The sequence below is a fragment of the Fragaria vesca genome, linkage group LG5, assembly GCF_000184155.1.
Source record: "Fragaria vesca subsp. vesca linkage group LG5, FraVesHawaii_1.0, whole genome shotgun sequence".
Classification (NCBI taxonomy): domain Eukaryota; kingdom Viridiplantae; phylum Streptophyta; class Magnoliopsida; order Rosales; family Rosaceae; genus Fragaria; species Fragaria vesca.
In genome coordinates, this window is record NC_020495.1 from 15,329,446 (window position 1) to 15,342,891 (window position 13,446).

Here is a 13,446-nt window from a genome sequence, read left to right on the forward strand (position 1 = left end):
AAATAAGAACTATAGTTCTTAGTTTTATACAAAATCAAAGCTTTCCTGATATTGTGCAGTAATACTTGAAACTATCCTGCATCAAATGAGGTTCAGCATATTTCTAAACTTCTCACCATGAGGAGCTCAAAACTGAAGTAGTCACAGGTTCTCAAATTTTGGAAGCTCAATATGCAAATATATAACAACAATTAGATCAAAGAATGAGCATAAGGAGTTTCTTTGAAAATTTGGCGTATCAAGGAACATCATGAGATAAACAAGACTTGTCATGAAGATTTCAGTTCTAAAGCAGCAACAGATTTGCAACCTTTTGAAGATGAATGTGCAGAAGGATTGTAAGAGATTGGCTGAAGAATTGATGGAGGGATCCTATATACATAATGACGAGAAGAAAAAACTTCTTTGATTCTTTGAAGATACGGAAATTGAAGAAACAAGAAACTCATGTACCATACAAGATGGACATGTACCATACAACAGGAGTCTTACACCATTACCAAAATGATGGTTACCCTGTTTGATGTCAATGAAAGTGTGACAGTTTGGAATGTTGGATACTGAAAAACCATTTCTTTCATATTTCATATTGACTGTGATAGTTTATTTAATATTTGAACAATTATTCCTGTGAGGATCTTTAGTCATCTTAGTGATATGCAACCATGTTCTCGAAAGAAAGAAAAGTGATACGTAACCATGAAAAAAAACGGTGTCAAAAGTCCCCACTGCAGCGCTTGGGCATACTGCCTTGTTATTAAAGTATTACACCTACAACTAAACACACAATGACTTCACACGCACAACTTTATTCTTTAATTCCCTTTGAATATTTTTCTGAGTTATCTCTTCTCTCCAGTCTCCACCTTGAATCCTCGATCTTGATTTATTGCCAGAAAAAAAAAAGAATCCTTGATCTTGATTTCGCTAACCACATCATCGGCCGTCGACCTTCCTCTAGAAATCAAACACTATTAGGTTAGAATGTGGGATGATTTTCTTTAATCTCTTATTCTGTGTTTCTCTATGGTTCTTTGCTTCGACTCTTTTGGGTTTATTATTAGCTTTCCTTGGTGAAATTTTTTTGTTCTTGATAATTGATTGTTGATGTTGGTGGTGTTTGTGGAAGTAAGTCAGTGTTGTGGAAGTGGCTATTATATTTTGGACTATTTTCTCATGGCTAGAAAGTCAAGAGGCGTTTCAGTATAATGGAGCATATTTGGTTGTTAGGGAATTGCTGGTGGAGGACGCGGGATCTGAGGAGTAGGTCGAGGTCTCGAAACAGGTCTAGGTCGAGGAGCAGGTTAAAGAGGGAGGCAGAGTTTCTTGCCAGAGAGAAACGACTAAACGAGTCCTTGCAGTTTCATGGGTTGGAGTGGAGAAGGACTGGCGAGACCAGCCCGTTTTTGTTGGTCCGATCTTTCACCGGTCCCTGAGTTCAGAAGCAGCTAGCCCGGCTCGGTGTGTCAGTGGCCGGTCCGGGCCCGGTCCCTGAAAATTTGGTGCCCGTCTGGGACCATGCCCAGCCCTAATTTAAATCACAACCATCGATTAATCGTTATTCATCAAAGTTTGAGAAAGCAGTAAGAGTGAGAGTATGATCTGTATAAAAGCCTCAGCGGCCTTGTTGACAACAGAATCAAGGAAGTGACAATACATCGTCGATTGGAACTAAAACATTGGCACACACGAGCTACGTTTGGGCACTTTTGAATCTTGCAACTAAACAAAGACACTCCTGAAACTCGATCGGAACTCCTCCACGTGATTTACATACTTTAGGTTCATCACCTCAGACGCCTTGAAAATTATTTTCTCTTACATAGTGATTGTTTGATATCTAAATTTTTGATGCGGTGATGTCCTCTGAAATGAATGATGACCTAATGAGGAAAGCCTTAGACAAAGGAGCAAGCTTTTTCCTTCATAACCCAATTCCCTTTGGAGGATCTGAAAATGTGTGGCAACATGTGTACTAGATCAGAAGACAAACCCAATGAAGGACACTAGTAAAGAAAATTCTGAAGAGTGGATGGACTGGTTAGATCATGGCATTGAGATGAGTGAAGACTCTAAGGTGTTTGGACCTTCATGTGGAGGTATTGAAACCAAAGAGGATACTGCATTGTGTAGGCCTAATATAGGGCATGATTAGAATGGGAGTGGCCTTGAAACTGATAAGAATTATAGCTCTCCGGCCACTGACAATAATCCTCTTCATAGATATATATACATTTGGTAAATCATTGATTCGATGAGAACCAAAGAACCAAAGCTCTCCGGCCACTAGCAATAATCCTCTTCATTTTTGTCTTCCTCAACAACTTAATCAACCGCAATTGTACAAGAAAAAGAAGATTTGGTATGGATTGTGGATGTTTGTATCAATTCCATCATTCTATGTTTAATTTTATAGATGAAACAAGGGGTTGGTGGGAGGTTAGAGTAGAGATTTGGAAAAAGAAAAATAATTAATGTGATGATTATATGAATCCATCAATTTACGTTTCATTTTATAGAGGCATGGAACAGGGTTGGTAGGATGTTAGAATATAGATTTTGAATAAAAGCAATTAATGTGATAATCCAGAAGTTGACGAGGTTTGAAAATCCGTATGTGGTTTATAAAGCGACCCGCAGTTTTTATAACCTTCATATTTGAAAATTAAATAACAAAAAATATTTGTCTTTTTTTTTTGAATTGGACCAAAAAAAGAAGGAGAACCTGAATACCTGATAGATGAAAAAAAAAAAATATATATATATATATATATATATATATTTGTCTAAATAACATCTAAGCTCATAAATTTAGATGAAAATTGATCTTAATTAGCACCTGATAATACCCTAAATAACATCTTTCTTTACCCTTTCACTTTCTTACAGGTACTTTTATACCTTAAAAAAATAGAACTTATTTGAGGTTAGCGTAAGCGGTGGGAGAGACTACTTAATTAATTGTGTTGGTGGCAGAGGCTCTTTTAACATAAGAGTTTTCGCTAATGGGCAAACCCTAAATCTTCAGGTGAAAATGTCACGGCTGATCTCTACAATCCTCAATTTCATCTGAAGAAGCCACAATGTTGCTACAAGAGAACTAGAGAACATGACGGCTATCAATACACAACTAGTTGTGAGTAAGAGGAGGAAGAGGTTGTGTGAGACTTTTGTCTCACTAGCTAATAAGTCATGTTTGATCATGTATTGGGAAAAAATAACTTTGATGTGTTTGGTCACCATGACACCAATTAGGATTACCCAACCTAAGAAAAACTGAGGATCATAATAGACCCCCGACTGCCCCCAATAAAACCCTTAACATACCCCCTACTGCCTCCAATAGACTTGTTGACAGACCTCCTACTACCCCTAATAGATCTCCCCGATAGACCACTTACAGTCCTAAATAGACCCTTTAACACACCCCCAACTACCCCAATAGACCCTCTATCGTCAGAGTCCGGTTAACGGTCGCTGGAATTTAATAGTGTGGTCAATTGTCGTAGGAATCCAGTCAACGGTTAACAAAGTCCGGTCAACGGTCGTCAAAGTTCGATCAACAGGCGTCGGAGCCTGGTCAACGTCATCGGCTGTGAGAATCCGGTTATAGAATCTTTATTTCATAATAGACTTTTATAATGATCTGTGTTGTTTAAGTTGACTTTTGTGAATTTTAAAATCTGATTTTGTTAGTGAGAATAAAATTCTTAAAATTAGGGCTAATGGGCATTGTCTCTAAATTATATAGATATACATATATATATGATCTTGTCACCCCTGCTCCTCCAGCTGCTTCACCTCCGCCGATGTGTCGTCGATGTGTCCTTCACGCTTCCTAACTTCTAATTGATCACTGTGTCTCGGTTGCCAATGAACTTGCCCGACGACAAGTAGTAAAGCTTGTCGACCGCCACTATGAGGAAGAGGAACTACACAGCCTGAATCAGGAGGGTAAGGTAGAAGTTGAAGAGAGCCGCCTTCTTGATATATGTGGTGAGGGACGACAGCTCCAAGGCAAGAGAGGTGGCGGCGATGTCGGAGAGGGATTTGAGGGATAGGAGGAGGTGGGGTTTGGTGAGGGTTTTAGGAATGGAAATTTGGAGAGGGAGGAGCATATCACAACATGAGTAATGAAACCACACTCTCTACATTGACAATAAATATTGTTGAGTAAGAAATTAATTAGTAAATGTCCAAACCTAATGTGTATCTTGCCTGAATCAAACTCCACTGGATAATTTTGTATATATTAGGTCAGAGTAGAACCTAATCGACATGAACATCGATTAGATTTGATCGCTGGTGCCAAACTCCATACCTTAATCTAGAATGTCAGTCATGGTACACTTGCAATAGAACAAAACACCATAATATGACGCTAGCACCATTGGGGGAGCTTAATCAAAACCCTAAGAGCATATGCACCCATGAGGTAAGGGTAATTGCTGATTTGCCAATAAAATTGGTATTGCTAATTCACTATTCACCTTATATTGGCAATTGTCTCTCCTTTGTAAATGCACCAATTGAAGGCAATTTGCGTGCTAATTAACTATTCACATTTCATTAATTCAAATGTTAACTTGTTATTAGTTTTTATGAAATTTGGTGTGAGGAAATAAGATGAAGGGGTTGGATATTTATACAAGATTTGAGAAGAACCATATGGTTGATTTCAGATAAAAAAACTAATAAATAAAAAATTACCATTGGTGATTATATATATATATATATATATATATATTACAATTAAATAACAGTTGCAAAATTTAACTTAACGTTGTATATAATCGTTGGAGAGAGCTGCACATGGGTGTGGAGCCCACCAATGGGTCAGGCTATTTGAGTGACCAAAAATTATTCATTGAATTGGTGAGGCGGGTGGAACCGATTAATTAGTCCAACCAATTTTAACCGGTGCATTCATATTTCTCTACATTTCAGCCAATCAATCACCCAATTGGTCAATGTGTGTATGTGCTTTAAGGCTATCCACTAAGAAACCAGTTTTTATCAAATGATTCGATAAGGATAAAGATCATACTTGTGCCATGTTTTAGGACCAAATACCTTCCATTTGATCTCCATGAACGTCGAACATGGCAGAAAAGAGCGTTTACCAGTCAATACTTTTCCAATCAAGAGAGTTTAATGCCGACAGAAACATTCTCTCTTTGGTGGTCAGAGATCCACCGGTTTCTTCTCGGCCAAACCAAGAGATGCAACAAGCTTGTTGCTTTCAAAATGGGGGCGGGATAGCTAAGGTTTTCCTCTTTTAACACTTGCTCTATCTCTACTTAGAAAAAGCGGCTCTACTTGAAAAAGCGGCTACGGTTTTTTTTGTTTAAAAATTGTCTGCTATTTTAACATTAATCTTGATCAACTTTTTTAACGCTAATATCACTTGCATATTTCTCATAAAAAAATGTCACTTATATATTCTCTACATGATAGAAATATCAAACAAGCTAATTAAAATCATTTGATTAAAAAAATGCATCATAGAATCAAATGTTTGAGCAAATGCTCATTATACAATAGAATAGTTTTTCCAAAGTTATAAAATAATAATAATAATAATAATAATAATAATAAAAAGCAACATAGAATCAAATATTTGAGTATATCCTCATTATTTGATAGAACAGTTTTTCCAAAGTTGACTGCTCTTTATCAAAACTTTATTAGCATATGACTTGGGCTTATCTCTCAAAAACATCGTTACGATTTCATCATGGCAGCTTCTTCCTGATTCAATAAGAATTCCACAACAATACTCGCTCATTTCTTCATCTTGATAAAGACTTAAAACAACTTCTGTCCCGCAATCATCATGAAGATTTTCAAAGCAATGACCTAAAAATTGGTCAACATATGCTTTAGGTATGGATGATTGAGATGCAATTATGGGCTGATCAACAATTTCTTCAAGAACTAGTATTGCAACTGCAAAAGGTGTAAGAAACAAGAACATGACAGCTAAGGAAAACATTAATATTATGACATGTCTCGTAACCTTTGACATTGTTAGTAGTTCAAGTAAATTTTGGAATTATATAGCAAGTCAAGATATAAGTTGAGAATTAATGAAAAATGTTTCAAGACTTAAATGTTTTTGGTGTTTTATTTTTAATGTAACGTTTCTTACTACAAAATGTTTCAAGAATTAATGTAATGTTTTTGGCGTCAAGATATATTTAATGCAATATTTTTTTTTTGAATATTTAATGTAACATCTTCTTTATCTAAATTAGTAGTAGCGGTGCTTCTATTTTAAAGGAAGTACATGGCTCACATCAAAACTACTAACAAACAAATGTTGTTGCCTATAAACTTGTAGTTCTCTATTTTATTTAGAAATATCCACCACCGGGAGGAAGGAGCAAAATATAAGCGGGGCCCGAAAAATATGGTAAGTCAACGTAACGCCACATTTTGGGTATGTTGATATAGTTCGCTCGTTCTTTTTTCGCATACATGTATACCTCGTTTGTCACATGTAGATCAAAATTGATAGTGCAAGGGATAAATTCATTTGTATATATTTCATTTTCATTTTTCAAATATTGAATAAATATCATACTAGAATTAATGTGATATTTTAGATGGTGTCAGTTGCAAATTAATGTCACAGTTTTGGAGGAACAATTAGGTAATTCGTACGAATTGATAAGATGCGTCTACAACAGATTTTCTTCTTACCAGGGAATATTATTTCTTTTTCTACAAGTCTGCAGGAAGAAAAAGTAAGAAATCAATGAGGAATAAAATAGTATGAACCAATTTCATTTATATATGGGCTTCTTAAGATAATCTATAATATGCATACTTCAAACCTGCATTACGAATTATGTACTGACGTCAAATAACATATATCAACTTTTTATCAATATATGTCAGGCCTTGTACTGATAAATGTAGAAAAACAACATGAACACGATCTGCCCATAAGGGTTGCTTAAGAATTGAACCATGCAAAAATACCTAGAAAAACCTAAGCAATTTCTATGCCGCTAACCGTAAAGTGAAGCTCATCTATCTAGTAACCAACATATGTTAGGTTGGAGCCGCCTTAACATATTCAAAAACACTTGGGACCACCCTACGCAGAGAGAGTTTCCCTGGTTTCAACTACAAAACTAAATGAATTGAAAAGGCCCAGAACAAGCTCATGTACCAAAAGTCGACACTCAGAATCCTTAGGGCCATTCTAGATCTTTCATCAGCCAAAGCTTTCCCATTGTTTAGCCTACTGATGGTCACCATCGTAGCGCCGCCATCGTCCAACACCATGAGGCCACATTTGAAGTCAGCGTCCTTAGATGCAAGGTTGTTGCCATAACCATTGGCAACCCAACCAAAGACGCCGTCAGCAGTCACCGTCCCACCGTGTTAACTAAAAAGACACCCTCAAGTATAAATGCCAAGTTATAGTGTAGGAGATTATGAGTATGAGATATCATACCTAAGAGATTGGAAAACCCACTCTAATTAGGGAAACCTAAAGGATGCTAAAAGATTATGCAAATGTACAAGTCACAGATAAGGACTCACAAGTGAACCACTGTTCACGGTGATTATATGCAATATAGGGTAGATTTGATTTTTAGTTTGGAGATAATTCAACTTGGAACTTGCTAAATGTAAACTTGAAATGTAAACTAGGCTAATTTCTAGGGTTTTGAATGCTTATTGATTCATTGTTTATTTATTGGTGAATCTTGTATGGTTGTTAGTGGTACAAAACATTAGTGAGCATGTTAGGTTATACTATTATGATATTCAAGATTTCTAGATTTCATATAGAAGTTAAGTTACGTTGCACACATCATGCAACTAATATACCAATTATGAAAGGTTAAATAAGTTAAGTACATCATATTCCTGTGATTAATCAGAGTACAGAACATAATTAAAGGAAACATGACTGCTAATGTAATATCCTAATGAATTAGTAATTCAATTTATGTAGACAAAATAGACATGTGGACTTCATTTAAAATAAATAATAAAAAAAAGAAAAAAAAGAGGAGAAGTCGAGAGACTTCGTGAAATGAAAAGAGAAGAATGGGAGAAAAGGTCGGCAATGGCCACCGACATTCTCATCCTTATCTCTCCTCCACCGACTTTCTGCAGATCTTTCCTATAAAAAGGGAGGGGGATTTGACGACGGGAAGGGGAGCTCCTCGGTTCAAGCAGATCATGATTTCTTCATGAAACTACTTGGGTTTATGTCTTTTGGGTTTGTGTTTTAATTTCATTAAGATCCCACTATTTGATTTTTTCAGATCGCTGTAAGATCTAATTGGTATTCTTAAATGTTCTCGTGACACCCTAATTTTTGGTAATTGTGTATTAATCCGGATTAGGGTGTTACAGCTAAACACAATAGTGGACCTACCTGTCCGCATCGGCAAAAAATGCGATGCATCAATATATGTGGGTGCCGCCGATCTTGGTAAACAACTTAAGGGTCAAGTGACATTGCTAGAAGCTGAATCTGCTACATTGGGTCTTGTTCTGGAGCTCCCTTTTCCTAACTTTGTAGGTTCTCTAATCATATCTCCTCTAAAGAAACACAAGGTTGGGAGGCTAGTGGATTTGAGGAATCAACCGAAGGAAGAGGACATTCACCCATGGAAGATGCAGATCAATACCAATGTTAAAGTTATGTAACAAAAGAAAAGAATGCTCGAGTCCGTCAAACGTGCATTGGCTATTGAAGGTACTCCAAAGGAGAAACCAGAAACGACACCAATTGCCTTAGATTTATTAGTGATGGAGGAACCCGGGAAAACCTCTTATTTCGAGCTAGTTTAAGAAATTAGGTTTAGGGTTTGTCCTAGCTCTATTTTGGTTTTTGTTTTTGGTTCTAGATTTTTGCGCTTTTGCATTTTGTTTTGGTTTCTTGGTTGAACTTCTTGATAGTTTCTTTTAGGTTGCTTTCGAGTTATCTAACATGATTATTCTCGTTTCCCTTATGGGCAAGTCATGATTGTAATTACCATTTTCGTTTGGTTATAAAAAGCTTCATGTCCATATTTTAGAAAGGGTGCTGAAACTTGCACTCAAACTTTTACATTCTACACTCCCTTTTTCCTAGTTTTACCAAACCACCTATTGTGGGAGATAGGTCTCATCTTTTGGCCTTTCGGCCCTAGCCCGCCTTAAAACCCGCCCTACCCCAAAGCTCTACCCGACCCTCCATTAGGGTGGGCCGGCCCTAGCCTTTCTCAAATAGGGTTAGGGTAAGGGTCGAGCAAATGAAACTCGACTCTAGGGCCAAGCCCGGCCCTAAAAACCAGCCCTTTAGGCCCTAATAATTATATACTTTTTCTATTGTTTTTAATATGTCTCTTATTTTTTAGATCAATACAACTAATCTTCTTTTTTGTAATTGGTTTTGTAAGTTTTATTTCTTTGATTTCCTTTTGCTTTGTTAAACAATGATTGAATTTTGATGATTTAGAGAGATAGTTCATGAGGTATATGAATATAACCACTTAGATTAATATTTATTGATACATGTTCTAAGTTTAAGTATAATATATATATATGCATGTATTTTAAATATGACTAAAAAATAGAGTGTATTACATATAAGTGATATAATCCTTGAGAAAATTTTGAGAAAAAAAATAAATTAAAACTAGCCCATTTCAGCTCTATTTAGCCTTATTTAAAAGACCGAGTAAGACCGGTCCTACCCGGCTTTTTTAACCCTAACGAAATCGGCCTTTAAGGCGGGTAAGGATTTGCATTTTTAAGTCTCGGCTCTAAATTTTGTTGATTAAGTCAAAGCCTTAAAATTTAAGGGTACATGGTAACGAGATGGAATTAATCAACGACTTTTATACCAAGCCTTGCCCCTTTTATTCAGTCTTTGCAGGTCTTCTCTTGCAAAAACTAGAAATGGCTAAAAGAAAAGCTCAAGGATCTCTGTCTTCGTCTTCCTCAAAACCAAGACATTGGATGTACGACGTGTTCTTGAGCTTCAGAGGCGAAGACACACGTAACACCTTCACCGGCCACCTCTACGCGGCGCTGAAACAGGCCGGAGTCAATGCCTTCATTGACGACAACGAACTCAGAAGAGGGGAAGACATAACGGCCGAACTCGTGCGGGCCATCCAAGGGTCGAGAATCGCCGTGATTGTGTTCTCGAAGAGGTATGCGGATTCGAGTTGGTGTCTGGAGGAGTTGGTCAAGATCATGGAGTGTAGAAGAACACTAAGGCAAATGGTGTTCCCAGTTTTCGTTGACGTTGATCCTTCCAATGTGAGAAGACAGATTGGTAGTTTCGCAGAAGCGTTTCGGAAACATGAACAGAGGTTAGTGTTGGAGAAGGAAAAGGTACTCAGGTGGAGAGCTGCTCTTACTGAAGCTGCAAATTTGTCTGGCTGGGATCTGAATAACACTGCAAATGGGTAATAGTTGTTTCATTGATTGGTCTTTACTATGTCAATTTTCACTTCCACTAGTAACTTAGTTATTGTTAGTCTTAGTTCTGCTTCTGAATTTAATTTCCAGGCATGAAGCAAAGTTTATCAGCAAAATTGTTACGGAGATAACTAGGCACTTGAACAACACATACCTATATGAAGCGGTCTACCCGGTAGGAATCGATTCTCGGGTGAAAGAAATGAGTAAGCATTTAGGTGATAAGCTAGATGATGTTAGAATGATTGGAATTTTGGGTATGGGTGGGATAGGGAAAACAACTATTGCCAAAGCCATATACAACAAATTTTGTGATAGCTTTGAAGGTGCTAGTTTTCTGGCAAATGTTAGGGAAACTACAAAACAACCGAATGGGCATGTTCGTTTGCAAGAACAGCTTCTTTGTGATGTCTTGAAAACAACCAAGATAAAGGTCGGAAGTGTTGATAGAGGGATCAATATGATAAAAGAAAGACTTCGATGTAGAAGGGTACTTGTCATAATCGATGATATAGATCAACTAGACCAGCAATATGCAATAGCTGGAAGCAGTGACTGGTTTGGTTTAGGAAGTAGAATTGTTGTCACAACCCGAGATGAACATCTGCTAAAGCAACTTAACGTGGATTCAATATATCTGGCTCCAGAAATGAATGAAACAGAGGCTCTTGAACTCTTTAGTTGGCATGCCTTCAGAAGTAGTCATCCTGATAAAGAACATTCTGAACTTTCAAGTAGTATAGTTGCTTGCTATGGAGGCTTGCCACTAGCTCTTGAAGTTTTAGGATCTTTTCTGTTTGGAAGAAGCATAGCTGAGTGGAAAAGTGCACTGGATAAATGGAAGACAATTCCTCCTGGCCAAATTCAGGAAAAGCTCAGAGTAAGCTTTGACGGACTAAACGATGATACAGAGAAGAATATATTTCTTGACATATCTTGTTTCTTTATAGGAATGGACAAGAAACATGTCAGTCAAATATTGGATGGTTGTGGGTTTTTTGCAGAAATAGGAATCACTGTCCTCCTTGAGCGACGCCTTGTAACTGTATGTGAAAAGAACAAGCTGATGGTGCATGATTTGCTTCGAGACATGGGCAGAGAAATTGTTCGTGCAAAGTCCCCCAGTGACCCTGGAAAGCGTAGTAGATTGTGGCATCCTACAGATGTAACAGATGTATTGACAGAACATTCTGTAAGTACTTCCTTGATGAACTTTATTGTAAATGTATGTATTACAACATATTCGTATACATCACATCTAATAATTGTATTCCATTGATTTGTATTAGTCTAGTTGATTACTTTCATTTGTCATATCATTGAGTGTTCTGCATTTGCATTTAATTGGGTTCAGTGGCACCAAGCAAGGCCCAGATGCGGAAAATCTTCATCCATACTGCATTGATTAGCAAAACTGTTATCCGAGCTTCTGATTACCTCTCTTTATGTTCATGCATTTGTGACTCTGAATCATCTGTGTATACATAGGTTACTTTCCACATGCACCGCTATTTTCTTACTTGCTGCCTTTGGTTAACAGGGAACTGAAGATATTCAAGGGCTCACTCTAAGTTTGCTAGAATCCAATGAGACTAGTTTCAGCACACAAGCATTTGCAAATATGAAAAGATTAAGATTGCTCCAACTCAAATTCGTGCAGCTCAGTGGAGGCTATGAGCATCTTTCTAACTCGTTAAGGTGGCTGTGCTGGCGTGGATTCCCTCTTAAGTTCCTACCAAACAACTTTAATTTACCACATGTGGTTTCTATTGACCTGCGATATAGCAAACTTGTACAAGCTTGGACTGAATCTAGGGTACAATATGCTCTAACAAATTAATAATAATGTCAGTGTACTTGGTTCATGTTGACATCAAGTTCTTATCTCTTCAGTATATCTAGTTGAATTTGGATCTCTTTATTTTTGTCTAACAGATGCTTAAGAAGCTGAAGATTCTAAATCTCAGTCATTCCCATTACTTGAGACAATCACCAGACTTTTCAAAACTTCCTAAGCTCGAGAAGTTGATACTCAAAGGCTGTAAGAGTTTGTCCGAGGTTCACCAGACCATTGGAGATCTTGAAGGACTTGCTTTGGTAAATCTTCAAGACTGTAAGATGCTCAGGGAGCTCCCAGTGACTTTCTCCAAGTTGAAAGGTATTGAAACTCTTATTCTTTCTGGCTGTTCAAAATTTGAAAAGTTGACTAAGGACTTAGGTGAGATGGTATCCTTGAGAACTCTGCTAGCAGATGACACAGCCATAAGAGAAATACCATCTTCCATAACAAAGTTGAAGAACCTAGAACGTTTATCTTTATGTGGCCTGAAACAACCACCATCAAACTTGTTTCCAACTCGCTTCTGGTCTTTTCTGTTGCCAAGAAGATATGTAAAATTCCCTCCATCATTATTTGGTTTGGGGGCTTTGAAAGAACTGTATCTTAGAGACTGCAATTTAACTGATGGTTCAATTCCCAAGGGTATTGGGAGTCTATCAGCTTTGGAAGAATTGGATCTTGGAGGAAACTCTTTTGGTAGCCTTCCATGTCTTGGTGGACTTTCCAAGCTTCAATATCTCACATTGGATGGTTGCAATTTAACTGATGCTGCAATTGAAACTACGAACTTTTGGAGTCTGCCATCTCTGGATTATTTGGATCTAAGTGGCAATAGTTTCCATAGGCTTCCAAGCCTCAGGGGACTTTCTGAGCTAGTCACTCTAATTTTAAATAATTGCACAAACCTCTATGCAATCCCAGAACTACCCCCAACACGTTTGGCGGTGCTGAGTGCAGATGGTTGCACTGCACTGGAAAGAATGCCGAATCTTTCTGAAATGAAGACCTTGTCTAAGTTGAATCTCAGAGATTCTCCTAAACTAACTGAGATTCCCGGCTTGGATAAGCCATCCAATTTTATGCTACAAATTCAAATGGAAGGGTGCACTAATATCAGTGAAACTGTTAAGGAGAGCATACTACTACAGGTCTCTCTCTCTCTC

The 13,446-nt window shown here is 37.4% G+C and overlaps 1 protein-coding gene across 1 annotated transcript in view; it reads left to right on the forward strand.

Moving 5' to 3' along the window:
* Nucleotides 1-9,915: 9,915 nt before the first annotated feature.
* LOC101298229 (TMV resistance protein N-like) overlaps nt 9,916-13,446 on the forward strand; it is a 4,769-nt gene continuing 1,238 nt past the window's right edge. The window contains exons 1-5 of the mRNA XM_004301416.1: nt 9,916-10,430; nt 10,534-11,635; nt 11,984-12,259; nt 12,379-12,952; nt 13,097-13,431. Coding sequence (XP_004301464.1) covers nt 9,916-10,430; nt 10,534-11,635; nt 11,984-12,259; nt 12,379-12,952; nt 13,097-13,431 — 2,802 coding nt within the window. The remainder of the gene's footprint in view (nt 10,431-10,533; nt 11,636-11,983; nt 12,260-12,378; nt 12,953-13,096; nt 13,432-13,446) is intronic.